Source organism: Mirounga angustirostris, unplaced genomic scaffold (assembly GCF_029215605.1).
Source record: "Mirounga angustirostris isolate CCGP_5_RB_7025 unplaced genomic scaffold, mMirAng1.0.hap1 SCAF_12, whole genome shotgun sequence".
NCBI lineage: Eukaryota > Metazoa > Chordata > Mammalia > Carnivora > Phocidae > Mirounga > Mirounga angustirostris.
Window position 1 is genome coordinate 46,379,538 of NW_026991720.1, and position 20,012 is coordinate 46,399,549.

The following is a 20,012-nucleotide window of genomic DNA, read 5'->3' on the forward strand; positions in this document are numbered from 1 at the left end:
GCTGGACCTGACCTCTGAGTCATGGAGCAGACATGCTGCGGGTTGCTCTAGATAGCAACTGCTGTGGAAGTTTGGAACAGACTGCTGCTTCCTGTTTGGATGTGTAAGGTTGGCCCTATGAAAGCCAGCACCTCCTCATGACCACTGTGCTATAGTCTGGACCGCCCCACCCTCTGCCCCCACTCCTCATTGGGGAGTGAAGGATCTTGGGTTTTGGCTGTCACAGGTGAGGCAAGGGTAAGAGAGCCTGTGCTGTAATCCCTGATGCTCTCGGTTGTTCTTTTCTTCCTACAACAACTAACTACATAATGTAGTATTTCACCTCAAGTAATTCTATAAAGGAATACACATTTTCAAGTTTGATTTTCAGAAATAAAAATCACCCAGAGAGATCAAGGAAGCTTCTCAAGAAATTTTACTTGTTATCAATCACCGTTTAATCTCCCTGTTCATTTTCCTTATTTGGTTTTAAGAAGAAACCTTCCACTTTTGCCTCAATTTATGCTTCAGCATATATATTGTTCTTTGGTGGCTCTCTCCAGTTCAGCCCACCTGTCGCCTTGGCTCAGAGCCCCTGAGTCTCTGAATTCTGTAGCAGCTTGTCCTCAGGAAACCCTTATCCTCTGTTCATGGTATCACTTGGAAATGACTAAATATTTATAGGTGCAAACATGCAGAGTCTGCATTACATTAGAACAAGTTCAAAGTACTCTAAAGAGAGTGACTTCTTTTTTGGAGGGCTATGTATTTTGTCAGTACTTGTCAATAAGAAAGTTTTTGTTTAAAAAAGCACAAAATTCTTGGTTCTATATTTGGAAAAAATAAAGTTAATCTGTCTAAAATTTACTCTAACATTCGTTTTATTAGAAGATTGTTCCCCTTGACTACAGTAGGTCTACAACCAAAGCAAGTCAAGCTCACACGAAATCACATCACGAAAAAAACCTGACTGCATTACGGAGTGAGCGGAAAGCCTAGGAGAAATATGATGGAAAAAAAGGAGACCAGTGGAGAAAGTCTAGGATAAAAAGAACAGAAATATTTCTTACCAGGGGAGAATAGCCTTCTGATTACTACACAGAAAGCCAATTAAAAGGTAATGGGATTGATTTTTGTTTGTGGCTTGCAAAATCAATCTCATTACTTCAGAGACATACCTTATCCCAATGTCTTGAATCAGTAGAGTTTTCATGTTCCCCCCAATGCACATAGGTTTAAAACATTTATTTTCAATGAATAAAATAAGAAAAGGGGGAGGATTGTAGAATCATAGAAAACCTCTCTGAGTTTATTTTAAATCTGATTTGAAATGTACCGAGTTAGTTGAGAATGACATGGTCAATCAATGTGGCTTGTTAAGATCTTCCAGATATGCCTAAGACAAGATAAATGCCTCAAGCTACAAGACTATAAGACTGCAAAACCAAGGTATGGTGAATCAAAATTCTAAAAGCGTAATCATCAAGTGAAATGCTTTTTTAGGCTTAAAAGAACATTTTTTACAAATAAAGGTAGAAGAAAGTGAAATGGGCACACATTTAAGGACACCAAAAACCAGAGAAAATGGGGCATTGAAAGTGATATTTAAAAAGTGAATATAATTCACTAGAAGGTAAAATAAGGTGTTACTGCAATTTAAGATAAGCCACTGTCATCTATACTTGGCTTAACTTCTGACGATCAAGAACAAAAAGCTGGTTCTGGTGAATGCTGGAAACCTCAGTTCTACAATTCACTTTTGCATTTAAAAAACAAAAAACAAAACTTTCAAAATATATTATTCTATGGCAAGAGAGAGAGGAAGTGAAGCTGCATAAAAGGGAGAACAATTTGAAGTAATAGTATGTAGTTTTATTTCCCTTTTCTGAAATTGCTTTTTGAATTGAAATTCACTCCAGCAATTTCAAAAAAGACAAATGACACCAAATCATTTAGTCACAAAAGAATTTCTACTTATTGTGTATTCTTTAGGTAATTCTAGTGGAACTTGACTTTAAATTAGTCATGCACATAAATCTTGACATTTTGGCCTTTTGTTAAGGCCAAAAGAAATTTAGAATATTCCAGGAAATAATATTAGTCTGTATTTAAGTAAGAACCTTAACCACTGCCCAAAGGCCAAGTCACTACCCTAATGACAGCATTGGGTAAATCTGATATACTATTAGTAATAGTTTGAGAATTCTAAATTCCTTAAGTTAGCAGTCTCTATTTTTTTTTTCATCATTTTCATCATTTTACCATGTATTTACTGATTGCCCACTGCTGCTTGGCACTAGGTTCAGTGCTAGGGAAGTCCGTGCAATTATGACCGATGAAGTTTCTGGAGCTTGAATTCCCCTGGAAGGAGATGTATAAGTGACGAGCAAACAATTAAATATGATGGAAATTAGATAGTGTATTAGGTACTACACACAAAATAAATGGGACGATATGACAAAGAAGATCTGAAGGTTGGGAGGTGGTATTTTTTTTTTTTTTTTTACCAGTCAGACTATTTCCTCCTCTTCTTACTCCCCCAGGGGAGAAGAACGATCATCAGCGGCTATGGGCAGCTGCAGAAACAACATCTAGGGCCAGTTTCATGCTCAGAAGAGAGAACCGCGCCATGGAGATGCTAATTTTTATGGGGTTCGGGGAAGGCTTCTGTTATTAGGTGAACTTTGATCTGACACGTGGACATGCAGAGAACACTGGAGAAGTCCAGGCAAAGAGCAGATCTGAAGGCCCTATAGCACAAACCACAGCAACACTGTGGTTTGTTTAATGAACTGGAGCAGAGGTTAGTGGGACTGCAGGGCGGTGCGCTCTGAGAAGAATGGTACAGGTGGGAAGTGACCAACGCAGGAGCCCCATTGTGGCTCACAGGCAGAACAAGAAGTTTTGCTTTTATTCTAAGAGCAATGGGAAGCTGTTGAAGCTGTTAGGTTTACACTTAATAATGTTGGGCTCCTATTTGGTGAATGGTGTGTGTGTGTGTGTGTGTGAATGTGGGCTGCAGAGAGAGTGCCAGCAGTGGAAGTGAGGAGATCAGGCGGGAGGCTGTTGACCAGCAATAATCCAGGCAAGAAACGACCATGACCCAAACCACATGGTAGTCATGGAGAAGGAGGAAGTAGGCAAGTGCAAGATACAGCTGGAAGTGAATTTGACAATCGCTAGAGAGAAGGGTGAGGGTGGGAAGAGAGCAGTGAGGTCTCTGAAGTTAGGTGCCATTTAATGGAGTGGGGGGTTCAGTTCTATTTTGAATGTTAGGCTACAGGTGGTGTGGGACATCTACTTGAGGAGGTCGAGTAGACAGATGGGAACAAGGTGTTTGGCGCCCAGGGGAGAGGGCTTAGCTAGAGGTACACATCTGGGAGTCAATAGCCACAGTTCCCGCCAGACCACCTAAGCACACATTCGGCAATTAACGAATTGCTTGCAAAATGACTGACTGATAATTGTCGGAAAGGGCAAGAGAGATTTTGCATACTGCAAGATGCTTTCAATCTCTTGGCAAGGAGCACTCAGGAAATGCTAGTAGAGTGCCAGGTGCTGTGGCTGCCTGATAAATATTAATTTACAGCAGCAATGAATCTCAAGAAAGCAATGAACTGCCATTTCACTAACTGACCATGCCTGGCTTAATTGGCGCCAGAGCTGTTGTTCAGCTGCTTGTACCCTCTGTTCCTCATCCTCTACATCGTTTTCCTGGTGGTTTAATCCCTGATCCAGGCATCTTGCTTTGTTCTTGATCATTGTCTTTTTGGCTCTAGCTTTCAGAGAACACTGTCATTGCTCTGACTCGGTCGCTAATGAGCATCTCAGAGCCTCCTCTGCGCAGGTTTCTGAATCTGCCTTGAATCATGAACACTGAGTACCTATTATGTGCCAAGCACTATTCTACACACTTGACACATATATGGCATTATAGCACCCATCAAGTAGATACTGGCCCGTGGAGTAGAGGAGACCTTCATCTCCCTGAGAAAGTAAGTGCTTGGCTCTAAGGTAGGTAGTTAGAAAGTGGTAGAGCATGAATTCAAAACAGGTCCAGCTGACTCTGTAGCTGGGCTCCCCTGCCTGGGTTCACAAAGCTCATTGGATTTGGCCTGCTGAATCAGGCTGTCCCCTCCACCCAGCTAGTTCCCCAGCAAAGTCTATTAGGTGGTTGGTATCTATTCACAGCTAGCAAGCATTCAAGTCATGTTGGCCTGTGTCTTTACCTTTGAACAACAGTGTTCCATATCTCCGTAACTACACTCACTTGGTGTCCTCTTGTGAGCCCTTATCACCTTCAATGGGAAGATCCTAACCTGATAGGGGCCCCTAGCCTGGGAGGTTATTAGTCGTCAGAGAAACAAAAGAGATGGAGTATGTCGGAGTAACGCAGCTAGGCAGGCTTGCCAGGGACAGGGTGGCTGGAAGCAGAGAGACTGAAGATTAAGAAAGAGGGCAGCAGGATTGTGGGCAGAAGAAAGGCATGGACTCTTAAAACCTGGCTAAGGGATGAGATGGCAAAGACAAAAAAAAAATCATTAACTCATTGTTCAAAAGAAATAGCCTGTGTGGCGTTATGTAAATGTGTTAATAAAGCTTCAGTCTCTCTGGCCACATACTCAAACCGAAGGTTTTCCGACTTCATTAGGCTCGCCCCCTGAGCATGCAGGTGCGCCACAAGGCAAAGAGACATTTGCTCAAACATCGCCTGTAGCAGAAGCAATGGTTTCACGGTGTCCAAGAGGAGGCCGTGCCTTCGCTTGAAGAAGGCCAAGTCCTGGGAGGCCAAGCAACTCGGGCAGGAATGCCTTGCAGTTAATGTGGCACTGGAGGACAAAGGGAGCTGAAGCTGCTCCTGCTGGCACGCATCTAAGCAGCACGTGTTCCGCCAACACGCGCCACCCTTTATCACCTGACACGTGCCCGGCTGGCTGGGCCCCATGCTGCCTGCTGAGCAAATGGAGCTGGTGAATATCCATTTTGGGTGAGGTTTCATAGTAGAGATGGGATGTGGAATTTCTAGAGGCAAGCAACCTACGAGTCCAGCATCAACCGGATCCCTTATTCATGAATCAAACGGATAATGGTCAAAGGTGAAAAGTTGGTTAAAAAGACAGACAGGAGGGGAAACAAAGCTACACGTGCACTATGTTCTTTAGTTATAGCAGATGGTGGTGGCTTGTGGCACACAGCTCTGCTTTGCTAAGATGTCTGTGGCATTGTCTTCCAATGCAAGGGCAACAGTAGAGAGATCTGTGGTCCCTTCAGATCCCCTTGGATGTCTGAAGAGTTTCAGCTGAACCCTACAAGAGCTTCTGTGAAGCTAATCTGCATCTACCCGTCTCTACTGCCAACATTCCACCTGGCTTAAAGGACAACTGACATGGTTCCAAAGATTTTAAGAAGCGAAGAAGTGCTCTCTCTCCCTCTCTCCCACATACACATACATATGCATGTGTGTGCACACACGCAGAGGTAAAATAGTAGATCTATCTTTAATTACATACATCATGATTTTGTTCTCTTTTGATATGACACTCAAAGTATCAATGGCCCAGTTCTTTGCTATATTCCTAACACCTAGACCAAAGTCAGAACACAGTAGGCTCTCCATATATACTTGTTGAATAAATGAACAAATAACTATTTACTGTCCCCTTGGGTTTTAAATTCTGGTGCCCAACTTTGCCTGTTGACTTTTTATTAATAGCCCTAGGAAAATCCTTAGTGGTGTTCTAATTTTACAAAACATTCTTTTCCCAGAGACATTTGAATTCCTCTAGTTCCCTGCATGGGCTCCATTTTTTTCTCCTGGAGAAGCATTAGATGTAAAATAGGATTAAAGACAATTTTTTAAAAGATTTATTTAAGAGAGAGAGAACATGGGCACGTGCGGGGCAGCAGGGGTTGGGGGGCGGGGCAGGCAGAGGGAAAAAATCTCAAGCAGACTCTGAGCTGAGCACAGAGCCCGATTCAGGGCTCGATCTCACGACCCTGAGATCATGACTTGAGCTGAAACAGAGTCAGATGCTTAACTGACTGAGCCACCCAGATGCCCCAGGATTAAAGGAATTTTTAACAATTTATTTCTTACTTATCCCCTCAAACACTCTATTCCAAGCATCTTGTTAAATATTTTGTATTTATCCTATTCTTTCCTAATTTAGATATTGTTGAATAACCAACGGGCAAAAGTCATCAGGGTTGGTGGCAGGACAAGATCAGACTACCAGATAAGGAGTGGACCTCATCCTGGATTTTTCCTTAAGGATCAGATAGTTTCTCTTCTCAAGCCATATTCCTGGGATAGGAATGTTTACTCTGTGTCAATATTCAGATTACTTGATGAATTTCAGTGTCCTTCAACAGAAATAAAATTTCCTGTAGAAACATTTATTACACAGTGATAAGTCGCCTCTGGGTGTGGGGGTGTATGTACCTAAGCCTTTGAGGAGACAGGTTCAAAACCAGATCCAGTCAAGTCCCGTAGCCAGAAAGTACGGAAATTCAAGGATGAATCTCAAGAGTATTGGAGTTGGAGCCTTTTCCTCCTGATAAGGCAGATGTGACACTTTAAAAGGCATCTGCTACTCTATATTTAATCTAAGTCATTATATCAAAAATAAGCAAGGACCCATGGACCTTTGTGTGAGGGATATTAGTTTGACTATTACAGAAACTGATCAGTATAAAAATAGAAAATAGAACCTTAGTCCTGCCTTTCAGTCTTGCCGGCATCCCAGATGATAAGAGAACTGATTAGTGAGGGATGACTGGGGAAAGTTCTCTGGGCTGGTAAGCATTTTTATGAGTCGATATATTTTTAAGCTTATCTCCAAGAAATAAAAAAACAGTCACTTTTCTTGTAAGGCTTTTTTTTTAATGTCAAGTAAATGTGACAGAGCATAAAGGTTTGTTAAATAGGAGTGTTGAGAGTACCCAGATGTTTATTATTCTCTGTGTTTTCTCTGTTGGAAGCATTCCATAAGAAAAGAATGATAACAGAATCAAAACAGCAAAAACAAGGAAAACAACCAAAATACATGTTTTGGGGGGGGTTACAAAAGGAAGCTTAATTTGCCTCCACGATGGTTAAAAACATGAGACCTCTGATTTCAAGTGAGTTTGTGAATATTTTTAAAAATAACACCTGATTTCATAATATAGATTGTTCAGGTATTAAACTTGGTGACACTCTAACAAATGTTAATACCAGTCAACTCCCAGGAAACCCGAAAGCCTTCTGATATCAACATAGCACTGACAATTCATCATATTTAACAAGGTGTGTCAGAAATAGCTGAGTACTGACCTCCCCAGGACAAATGATCCTCTTGGGACGAGGGGCCTCTTGCTGTAACTGATATACTGCCAAAAAAAAAAAAAGAAAAAGATAATTATGATTAGAAAACTACAACACACACCAAAATGTCTTCAAATAGTCCCACCTAAGTGCCTCTGAAGAACTGCAAATATTGCAAACAAAAAAACAAAGAGGATACAGGCACATCTTTAGACTGAATAAAGTCAGCTTATTTATATGGAAATTAGTTACCATGCATGTAAACTGGCAAAATTGATTTTTTTATTCTTTTACAAGGCCAATTTAGTTTCATAATTGTTACTGGCATTGTTCATTTTATGGCTTTCTTGGAAGGTAGGAGTAAAATTCTTCTGACTATTTTGGAATTCTACCTGTGAGTACCAAAGCAGTAAGATCATATAAGAGGATTCCTGAATTGAAATGCTGATGTCTCCTGACATATCAGGAAAAGACTGGCATTAGCAGAGTAGTGTTATTCTCTGAAACCTTACAGTTATGTACCAAGACACCACTGATTTTGTGAGTGAGTGAAACCCCAAACCCTTTCTCTTTTCATGAGTTCCTTTTTTTGGCCTGCCTATCACCATGCATTCTCATCTATGTGACTGGTTCCCTGGCATTCCTCTTTCTTGGGCCCTTTCATATCTTAAGAAATAATAACTCTCTTATATCCTGCTTTAAAAAAATTTTTTTTAAAGATTTTATTTATGTATTTGACACAGAGAGAGGGCACAAGCAGGGGGAGCAGCAGAGAGGGAGGAAGAGGCAAGCTCCCCACTGAGCAGGGAGCCCGATGTGGGGCTCAATGTGGGGCTCGATCCCAGGACCCTGCGATCATGATGCAAGCCGAAGGCAGACGCCCAACCAACTGAGCCACCCAGGCGCCCCTTATATCCTGCTTTAAAGATAGACTTTTAGGCCTGGACACGGAGGTAATTATATATAAAAATAAAATTTATCAGCCTATTATCTGGGATTTTTCGGACTAAAATGAGTGATCTTCTGCTGCTCAGTTAGTCTGGATACTTCCCTTAGAGGTAAGCCACCTTATGCTGGTACCTGTGAGCTCTACCTCTTTGAAAACCAAGCAGATGTTATCTTCAACATCTTGAAGAAGGAAGAATTCACTTTAGATGGTATAAATCTATGAAAAGTTAAAATTCAATCATATAAAATATTTCTAGAAAAACTAATAAGATAAGCAAAAATTTCTGATTTATTTTAGGCCTAAAAATTAAAAAAAAGAAATTTTAACTGAAATGCAGATGGTCATGTGGAAATAGGGCTGGAAATGATGGGATGTATTTTGTAATTATGGCTTCTCAATGCCTTTAGCTCAACATGGTTATTTTCTTACCTAATTAAGTGTAGACTGCCCAGCTTTCACACAGAGGAAACCATCTAACCCTCTTGTAGATGTTTTAATGTGCCACATTTCTAAGCTGGGTTGCCCACACTAATGACAATGCCTGTGTCACTTAAGGACAACTATACCCATGTGTGGCAGGTAGAGCCAGAGAAGGCTTCTTTTCAAAGAGGAAACATGAGGAAGAATTGGCCAAAGATAGAGAAATAATTGTGGACATTCCATTGACCATCCCAGTAGTGCCCATGTTCTCCTTTTAAATCAGGAGAGAGGCTGCATGGAATCCTTTCTACCTCTCGGATCAGCCCCAACACCTACTGACTGCTTTTCTTTTTTAAGATTTTATTTATTTATTTGACACACAGAGAGAGAGATCACAAGTAGGCAGACAGGCAGGCACAGGGAGAGGGAGAAGCAGGCTCCCCGCTAAGCAAGAAGCCTGATGCCGAACTCGATCTTAGGATCCTGGGATCATGACCTGAGCCGAAGGCAGACGTTTAACCGACTGAACCACCAGGCACCCCCTAACTGCTTTTCAGTAGTGTTGCTATTAATGACTGCCATGAGACCCAAAAGGACCAGCTCCTAAAATCACAGAGTGTTCCAGCCAAGGGGAATTGCAGAACCCACATCCAGAGACTCCTGCCCACTCTTCTCTTCTCATCGCCAATGCCTCTTGAAGCCAACAGTTATATGTGGGGGTAGGCTGGACACCATTTTTAATGCCTCCCTTGGAGGTGACAAAGGAAGTACACATGTTATAAGACAGAAGCATTTTTTGCTAAGTGTGTCTTTGCGATTCATATCAGCATATATTTGACCATCTGCTACAGACCATCTACCACAGTCAGCATTATGTGGAGGCTTTTATGAAGAATAAAGAGAAAGGGAGAAGGGAAGGGAACCAGTGTATTGAGTGCCTGTCATGTGCCAGGAACACTATTTTATTGGATCTTCAGGAGAACACAGAAAAAAAATTGTTGTATCATTATCATTCTTATTTTTTAGATGAGGAAACTAGTGCAGGAAAGTTAAATATTTGCCCTGGGACACCCAGGTATCCTTTTGAGTCCATAGCCCTCCTTATTTTTCTATGCCTCAGGGCCTTTGCACTTGCCATTCCCTCCACCTGGATTGCTCTTTCCCAAGATATCCATATGGCTCCCTCTCTCCCTTCATTCAGGTCTTCCCTGACTTGACTGATTTGGTATAAAATTACATCCCATCACTCTGCTCCCTTACACTGTCTTATGTTTCTTCATGGTACTTATTAACTATTAACACATTTTGTTTGTTTATTTTGTGTTCGGTCTCCCTTGACCAAAGTGTAAACTCTTTGAGGACAGGGACTTTGTTCTGTCCACTGTGGTACCCTCAGCACCTAGAACAGTGCTTGGCACATGGTAGATGCTTGGTGCTGTATCTGGTGAACAAATGGACTGTATCCAATGACTCATGGGTCACAACCCATGTCTTCAAGGAGACTCTGATCCAATGAAAGAGACTTGTGTGGAGAAACAAAACCAGGGTGGACCAAATGCTATAATGAGGGGGGAGAGGAGAAAGTGGTTCTTTTTACTCAGGTGGCCAGATGGCTTCCCAAGGGGAGAAGCATGCAGCTCTTCTTGAAGGATTAGAGGGGTTTCTGCACATAGAGAAGAGAAGGGGCAGTTCCAGGTGAAGAAAGAGCCCCAAAAGGGAAAGGTGATGGCATGTTTATTGATCAGTAAGAGTCCAGCATGACTGTTCCACCAGGATGGGCAGATGTAGGAGGAGGTCACATAAAGCTAAATCTTAAAGGTCATGCCAAGGAGCATGGATGTTCTTCTGTCTGCAGGAGGAAGGCAGTGACATTTTTTGAGCAGGGAGATGACATGATTTGGTCTGTTTCAGAATAGTAATAAGGATAAAATTATTCAGAATAATAGAAGCTGCCATAATGTGGACACCTACTATGTGTCAGACACCTTACCTACATCTTCTCATTTAATCTTTCCAACAAACTTCCAGGGTAAATATTATTCTGCCCTTACTAATAAAGTAGTAGAGATGCCAAGCTTTGAAGAAACTCAAGGTCACACAGATAATATGATGAAATCGAGATTTAAAGCCTGATTTCCAGATTCCAAGGTCTGTATTTTTCAGCCTTGCCAGTGGTTCCCTAAAGCAGGCAGTAGAGAGGTCCTGTGTGGGACTGGGGCTGCTCGCTGGCAACACTCACTCTTTCCACTCTGGTGGAAAGCCCCCAAATTTGCTTTTTTTTTTTAAAAGCTCTTTGGAGATTCTAATGTTCAGCAGTCAGGAGTGGGGCCACTTCCCTTTGCCTCACTGAAGGAAGGATTAGAGGAGGAGCCTTGGAGGCAGGGAATCAAGAGAGAACAGTCTTTCAGTTGTATATCAAGAGATCTTGAAAACGTGTGTTAAGGCAACACTGGTAGAAACACAGATAAGAAGGTCAGTTGATTGCAGAGGAGAACAGACAGGGCTTAATGATGGACTGAATGGAGGTAAGGACCTTGAAACAAGGAGAGACTGAGAGGCCATTAACAATCACAGAGGATACAGGTGAAGGAACATTCTGGACAGGCTAAAGTTCGTCACTGTGTCCTCTGAGGACTCTCTGAGGTTTAGTAAAGAGCAATGCCATTGTTCACTAGCCTCAGAAATAGTATGAGCCAGGGGCAACTTGGAGGGGGTCCCTGCAAACCTCTCAAGCCAGAGACACCAGGTCTCCTTCCTAGTCCCTGGGCAGCACGCATCATCGACCAATTGCCGTTTCTCAGTGAGCAGGGCTCAGGAACCGATCTGTTCGGTGCCGCTCTAAGCAACAGAAGTTGGCAAATAGGAACAGAAGCCTGTTGACCATCTGGATTATGTGTCTCTATAAAGATAATGAGATGGCAACCAATTGCAATGGTAGCCATATAAAAAATGGGCCCTACATCCTATCTTAGCTTCGAGTGAGAGTCTTAGTCCCTCATTTTCAAGGTTAGCTATAACAAAACCACCATCTGTGAAAAAAAAAAAAAAACCCTGAGGCACATTTAATACAAACTGGAACATGTCACATCATCTGAAAGTGTCACTTCTTGAATTTTTTTTTTGTTCAAACATTTCACAAGCAAAATGCAATAACGTATGTCACTTTTTGGGTGGTTCTCTGGGCTAAGAGGTGATATGATGGAATTTGCTGCTGTAGCAATGTTCCAAGTATGTTCGAGGCACTCCCCAGCCCTGGGCACTCTATAGCACACGATTAATTCTTAACACTGGAATGAGCTGTTTGGCAGGGGGAGTGGTCACTGGGGAATGTGGAGGTGGAGGAGTCCTTGCTCCCCAAGCAACCTGAAGCACATTGAGAAATCCAGAGCTCACTGAAAGAATGTTTTATTTTGTCTTCAATAAGAAAACTGGATGCACTCTCCTCTAACAATAATCACCCCACTTCCTATGGATGCCAAGCAAAAGCCCGTGGCCTGGGTGACGCTGAAGCCCAGTCCACACCCATCAGTTCCTGAAAGACCCTTTGGGAATGGCCGCTCACAGCCACTCTTTCTAAAGAGGGCATGCTGACCCAGGAGCTCAACCCAGCCATTTGGTTGTGACACTGAGCTAGTACCACCCGGCTCACGGCCCATGTCTTCCCAGTCTTCATGCGAAAAACTCTTGGATGTGAGTGAGAAACAGTATGTGCTTTGGAGGTCTTCTTGCCTTAACCCCACGGCCCACCTCCTCACTAACAGAATTTCCAGTCTTAATGGGGACTGCGTTCTCCTCTTGTGCTTCAGGTACTGTGAAAAACCCGAGGATGAGGCCGTGTAGCCTCATGATGAGGGGTCTCAGGTGTCAGCGTGCAGAAGAAAAACCTATAGGGTGTGGTAAATTGCAGATCCCCCCACTCTTCTGATTCAGAAATCTGGGGGTAGGGCTGAGGATTTGTTATTATAAATATTCCCCCCAGGTGATTCTGATTCAGGGAGATCAGTGGAACAGGGTTTTGAAGTTCTAAACTCCTCTTTAGGAAAACAGGCACAAGCTGTGACTGCTTGACCTACTGCCTGGGAGGGTCTCCCGGGAGAGCTGTCGGTCCCAACCTCTGCTGTCTAATTGGCACTTGCCCCTTAGAAAATAAAACCTTTCAGAGTATGCCCAGGGTGGCTGACTTGTGAACTTCTCTGCTTAGGGCATACAGTTCATACAGTTCTGGTTTAAGTTTAGAATGTGGCTTTATTTTTTTTTTTTTTCAAGTCAACTTGAAGATAGCTTTTCTTTTAGAAAACTGAAACCAAAACTTTCTCAATGACTTCATCAATGTTTTGGGGTTCGATCTTGAATATTAAGGACTAGCTGCAGATATATGATACTTTGGGACAAGATTATTCTTATGGAAACAGCCCAGTAAGTGATGGCATTATGTTCTAAGAAAGGGAGGGTAGCAGAGAATGCAGGGAGTTAAAGGACATCATGTGACATCATCACGCTCGGAGTCAAGACCCAGGCTTATCCATCTCTTTGCCTCACAACTCTAAACACAATGTTTGGCTTAAGGCAAAGACTTACTATGTATTTGCTGAATGAGTGGTGAATGAATGAATGAACAATCTACTTTAAATAAGATATGGAGAGAGCTGATTTTTAAGGTTTCTATTCCTCTACATTTCTAAGCCAGACATTTGTGGTTGCCTTCCCAACATCCATTTCCATCTTCCCCATTCCAACAGCACTCAAAATTTTCCAGTTCTGTGGATCATATAGGGTTGGTCCCTGACTGGTTCAGGGCAGCAGCATATTCCAACTCTTTGACCACAGTGTTGGGAGTTAGGAATGGGTAGCGCAGGTCAGTCAGCACTGAGACTCAGTTCTAAGACTTTGCTTAAAGTGTCAGGAAAGTAAACTGTAGATATTTGCAACCAAGAGCATTGCAATTAGCATTAAACCTGAGAAACCACTTTTTAAAGTGGATTATCATCAAGTAGACTAATTTTCTTTTAGGAATAATGTCATAATTGGGGCTCATGCCTCACGATAAGAATCTGGTATCAAATAAGTCAAAGTTATGTCCAATAATAGGCCATAAAAGCTAAGACATACCTATACACTTCTATAACAATTAAAAATCATAATTTTTAGAATCAAGTCCTGTAATATAGTAAAAATATACTGCCTCCCGTAAATATATGAGAGATTTCAAGGTACCAAATAATCACTAGAGTTTAAAAAAAAAAGTGTGTGATGGAAAAATGTGGATTCCATAAATGATATGCTAATGATTTTGACATCAATATCTAAAATTATCTCTCAAAGGATAGTTTGTGAACATTTCAAAGACAAGAGCTTGGTGAGTCCTGAGATTCAAAATGGGTTTAACAACAGGTTATTTCAAATAAAGCAAATTTCACACTCTGAAATTTTTTGGACTTTCAGATCAGGAAAATGCTACAGTTTTAGTTTATTTGGATTCTAAAAAGTGTCTCGTGAAGCTCTGCAAGGCCCTCAGATTCCTTCTCCTATTCATCCTTTAAGAACCATATACAAATTTAACCTCTTCTATAAAGTCTTCTCTAATCCCAGGAGGTGGAGGAGTACCATACTATTACTAAAGCCATTTGCATTTTAAGTTAATTGGTTTATATCTGTCTCCCTTACAAGACTATAAACTGGAGAAAAGTATGGATCACAAGTTAGTCATTTTCGATTCCTGATATTTGTGCTCTAACATGCAGGGAGTATTCCCTGTATGTTTGCTCAAAGACCAAATGAATGGATGATAGTCTTGGGAATAAGATAGAGTATCATGAGCTTGGGAATAATATGGCCAGGTGAGCTTATAAGAGGCCCAACACCCAAACTCAAATAATTTATGGATCCAGGACAGCAAAAAGAGAGTTCTTTCTCAGTGATGCTCTGTATACCTTTAGGAAATGTGGTTTTGATGCCGTAAATGGCACATTTGGTGGCATACTCCCCTCAGTTTTGGAGTTATGCATCACTAGACGTCCTCAAATACAGCCAGGATGATTATTAGCTGGATGCAATAAAGAGCAATTTCATAAATGCCATTAAGTTTGTATTAAATGGCCTCAGCTATCCCTTCTGTGTCTAAAGTTGTATGATTTTAGAGCAAATTAAAAAAAACACACAACTTGGTTAGACCCCGCAAATCAAACTTAAAACCCATACACGAGGGTGAAACTGATATTGTAAACATGTAATTAGCAATGTGTTTTCTCCCTTCCTTAGGACACAGAAGCCCTTTTAAGAGATATATTGGGTGGCCCAAGGCCTCTTAGCAAAAGGCGAAATGAAATTGAGCCAATGCCATCTTTTTGCTTCAATAGAGCTCTCTGCGGTGGCATTCACTCAGCAAATATTTATTGGCTACTTAATGTATGCAAGGCTGTGTGCAAAGCGGTGTGCAAAGCACAGTAAGTCATGGAACACCCCGAGCCTCTCACTACAGATATTTTGTTGATTTACTGTCAGAGCTCTTCACACCCTATTAGGAAACAAACAAACAAAACCATCCAATTACTAAGTCATTAGCACTGCCTTTTAAAATAGAAGATCAGAATGCAGAACATTAGATTGGAAGGGCCCTCAGAGACCCAGCACAACCCCTGTATTTCACAGATGGAAGAACAGACTCATGTAATAAGATTGAGGTGCCTCTATATATGCTGACATGGAAATATAAAAGCAAGTATTTGTGAAGTGAAACAAGCAAGTTGAAGGACACCAACTACAGCAGAAACCCACTTTTTCCAAAAGGGAACAACCACAAAAAATGCCTTCACATTAGGCATGTGTATTTTGAACACTTGGAAGTATATGCCTTCCAAAATTGACAGAGGTCAGCTACCGGGAAGCAGGAAAGAGATGTGGAATCTGGGGTGGGGGCTGGTTTGTCAATCATGAAACATTTCACTCTCAGCTTTATGCATTTTGTAATGTTTGTCTTGTATGCCGCTTTGTATCGCTTTTGTAACAGATATATACACAAGAGAGCCTATGTATATATGTGTGTGTGTTTGTGTGAATGTATATATTTATGTATAAAATCTTAAGTGGAGGGGCACCTGGGTGGCTCAGTCGGTTAAGCGTTCGACTCTTGGTTTCAGCTCAGGTCGTGATCTCACAGGTCGTGGGACCGAGCCCCGTATAGGGCTCTATGCTAGTGGGGAGTCTGTTTGGGGATTCTCTCCCTCTGCCCCTCCCCCCACTCGCACTGGCCCTCCCTCTCTCTCTCTCTCAAATAAATAAATAAGTCTTTAAAAAAATTTAAGTGGAAGGAAAACCGTCTTGAAAACTTGCAGGCTGTGGGTCAGGCTTGCTTCTGGGTTCCACTCTGCACGCCAGTCCAATGCACTCAGAGGTGCAGACCATATGTCAAGTTACTGACCCTCCCTGAGCTGTGGTGGCCTTGCATGTGGCCGCCGTTGCTTAGTGCTGTGGGGAGCATGTGAGAGCTCAGGCACACAGCTGGCACAGCGGCTGGCCCAGGGCAGGTCTCACAGGTGGGAGAAACAATGGTTAACATCGATAACGATGGCCCTAATTATTCTTATCACTGCTGTCCAGACTCAGAGCCTGAACAAGAACATGTGTCCCCTGGCTGTCAGCACAGCGGGTTTCCCACCTACCACACTCCTTCCCTCTCTTGCTGGAGAACGACTTAGGCAGATGATACTAAGGAAAGAGAAAACGAGCTTGATGTGATGACAACTGTCTGCCTTCATGAAGGGAGTTGAACTGCTGACTGATGACCAGGTATGATCTGTATCTAAGGAGTCACCCGTAGTGACCAAACATTATTCTTTGCTATCTGTTAATATTTTCTGTGGTCAATGTCATATGATATCACAACTATAGGATGATCGGCTAAGAATGTAATTCATGGAAATTCGCCCTTGCTGAACAACTCTGCAAAAAAAGAAAAGGAAAACCCCAAACCAAAAGGCAGTAAGTCAGAATGTCTATCTCCTTTTTCTAAGCATTCCTGAAGTGGGTCACAGGCAGCCTGCTCTTGGGGGTCCTGGCTAGGGGAGAATGCTGTGCAGTCCATTCTGACTAAAATCTCTCCTTAGTCGAAAAAGAAAGATTTGGGTTTGCAGTGCCGTGATGTGGGATTGCTTGTGTGCATTAAATCAACGGCCAGAATTGTTCAAAAGGCAGGCCTACTGAAGACTTCTGAGGAGATTCTCATTTCAAATACTCACAGTACGATTTCCATATTGGAGGCTGGTATTCTTCAGCATCTAGAGTAAAAAAGAAAAGAAATCAATCTGTCGGGCTGAACGTCAAACTGTCAACATGTGTCTTCTTTGGAGGAACAACAGTCTGTCAGCAGTACTTGCATTCTGGTCCCAGGGGGCCCTCTCTGCTCACTTATGGGACAGTTCCAGTCACAAGGGAGGAAATGCGCATGGCAACCCTCGAGAACCCAACACCACTCTCTCTTCAGATCACTTACCATGACAGAAATCAATTGCTTAACCATTTTCATAGAGCCCAGTAAATCAAAAAAGATTTTTAAAGCAATTAACTTGATTGTACCCTCCAGTAATCTTTTCAAACAGTATTTACTTCACTTGGCATAATAAACATATAATTTATCTCACAGTTTCCCATCAGACCTTTAGCCCATTTATTAAGACTTGAGGGCAAGACGTAAAATGGCAAGTATGTAATATTAAATCTGGGAAGTTGTGCAACTCAACCAACTGAACTCCTAAAATGACTGGGTCTGACAGCAGAGACACTGATGATTCAATTGGAATCGCATTATCTCCTTGAATTTACTCCAGTGTGTGACTTAGGAAATTTCTAGAACACTTCTCAGCAATCAGAAGTGTCAGAGTGAAAGAGTTACAACAAAATGGAGAGGATGAAATTGTTATTCATCAACCTAGAAAACAGACAATGGGAGAAAACCTGCTTGTTCAGTCGATTCAACAATCCCAGTGCTGACAGCTGAATTTATAATTCTGACGGAGTTATTAGAGCCGTCCTGAGCTTATAGCCTAAGGCCTTGCTAAAAAGTACTGCAGCTTAAACAGCCAGAGGGGAGAATCCTTTCCCTCAAATCACAGACCACTGAGCTGGGGGGAACCTTAAGAGTTCTCTAATTCAGCACCTTTATATGCGGGAACTGTTTTCGTCACCCTGCACCCCCCAAAGGCATCAGACTGCCCGTGTCCTGATGTTACTGTCACATACTACTTTTGTGCCAAGGACTAGATCTTCTCTGACCTCTTGCACTGAGATAGTTCAAGAATTATTCCCTATGCTATTTGTATAAAAACTCACACAACAGTGGTGAACTTCCCCAAATCCTACTTAATTACAGTTGTGTAGCTTAAATTAAATTCTTTCACAATTAATGTCTTGCTCTCTGGGGCCCACCCGATCACAGAGGCAACTAAATGCCTCCAAATGTAGTTTCATTCAAATAAATCCATACTGTTAGGTCTGTACTGTCAGGAACCTACCTACGCATAAGCAGCCGCATAAGGGCACACGCAAATACAGTGCATTAATAATGGTTTATGTTGTTATTCAAACTTAGTTAGCTGATAAAAGTGAAATTCTTCATAGTTTTGTCAAAGTAGAACGGTATCTTCTAACAGCTTTTAATGCAAACAAGCCACTAATTTCACCCTATATATGTCATAAACCAATTTTAAAGAATTAACATGACTATTTGTTTATAGAAAGCATTCAAATAAAATAAATCAAGTTGCCAAGTCCAGAAAAGTCAGGTCTTATCTGTTAAAATGTTGATGGCACTTTCAAAAATATTTTTCAAAGAGAAAGATACACACACACACACACACACGCACACCAGATTGCATAGAAACGTAAATCCCTGAGATGTCATCTACACAAAGCTACAATGTCTTGCTATTTTGGATGAGATTTGTTCTGTGAGGTGAGCACAATCCCCAGACCAAGATGTGGTCAAGAATATTCAGTACCTAGAGTACAACTCTGCATGTTAAGGGAAGACCCCCAAAGAAAAGAAGTAGTCTTCTTTATGCAGGTTTTAAATAGGGCTCAGATGCTCTTCTTGGATCTCCTAAGGTCTTCTGTCGGTTTTTTAAAGATTTATTTATTTATTTGAGAGAGAGAGAGCAGGGGGAGGGGCAGCAGGAGAAGGAAAGAGAGAATCTTGAGCAGACTCCCTGCTGAGCATGGAGCCGGAGGACACAGGGCTGGATCCCACGACCCTGAGATCATGACCTGAGTCAAAATCAAGAGTTGAACGCTTAACTGACTGAGCCACCTAAGTGCCCAAAAGGTCTTCTTAACTGAAGTCAGAAGTTTAAAGTCTTGCTGTTTTGTGAAAAACCAAGAATTTTGTTTCATCTGAAACACTGGCTCCTAACTTTATAACTTTCATTAAGCCCTGCATGCTACAGAAACAATTTATCCCTTTCTAGTTGTTCCTTGTTAGCAATATTACATAAAGGTGAAGAAGGCTACCTATAGAGACTGGAGATCATAATGCTTCCCTGCTTAAAATTCTGCAATGTCTTCCCTTCTGCGTTTGGAATAAGATAACAAACCTCTTATTGTGGCCAACAAGGTCCTGTGTCATCTGGTCCCTACCTGCTTTTTTGATTTTTTTGCAGACATTTTGCCCTTTTATACTTACGCAGAAATGCTAATTTTCTCTCTGTTCCTATAGCAGGCCAAGCTCTTCTAAACCCATGGCCATTGCTCTTGTGGAGCATCCAATACATCTTTGCATGGCTGACTTGCTCCATTATGTAGGGCTCAGCTCACGTGTCACCTCCCAGGGGCCTTCCCTGACAATCTTGTGTAAAGTAGCCCTCCCCTAACTCTGGTCACTCTCCTTCATAGCATTTATTGCCATCTGAAATTATTTATTGATTTGTTGGCCTGTTATTACTGGGCTCATCCCACTATTAGCCAAACTCCATATAAACAGGCATTTTGCCACATTCACTCGTGCATCTCCAGCCCCGAAAAGGGTGCCTGGCATGTAACAGACATTCAAAAAGCATGTGCTAAGTAAGAAAACTCAAAAGGTTCAAATTTTACCTCTGACAACGACTGGCTGAATAACTTGAAGCAGGTTACTTAACTTCTTTAAGAGCCTCCCAATACTCATCTTTGTAAAACAGAAGAAATAAAAGTGCCTCCCTCCTAACCTATCTCTTAGGGTCCCTGTGGGAATTAAATGAGATACCGGATTTCAAGCTCTTGGGACAGCGCCTGGCAAATAGCAAATTCTCGAGGCAGCCCCACTGATGTCATCATTGTGTTGTTGTCAGTGTTCTATTACTCTGTCCTTGTTCTCCCCAGGTTGTCTTCTGT

The 20,012-nt window shown here is 41.9% G+C and overlaps 1 protein-coding gene and 1 pseudogene across 1 annotated transcript in view; both read right to left on the reverse strand.

Moving 5' to 3' along the window:
• The window catches only part of CHN2 (chimerin 2), a 295,925-nt gene that overhangs the window by 132,356 nt on the left and 143,557 nt on the right, over window positions 1-20,012 (reverse strand). Inside the window, exons 2-3 of the mRNA XM_045864506.3 lie at window positions 16,889-16,927; window positions 7,295-7,350 (exon numbers count right to left, since the gene is read on the reverse strand). Of these exons, the coding sequence (XP_045720462.1) occupies window positions 7,295-7,350; window positions 16,889-16,927 (95 nt within the window). The remainder of the gene's footprint in view (window positions 1-7,294; window positions 7,351-16,888; window positions 16,928-20,012) is intronic.
• Window positions 2,490-2,608, reverse strand: LOC123836220 (small nucleolar RNA U3; annotated as a pseudogene).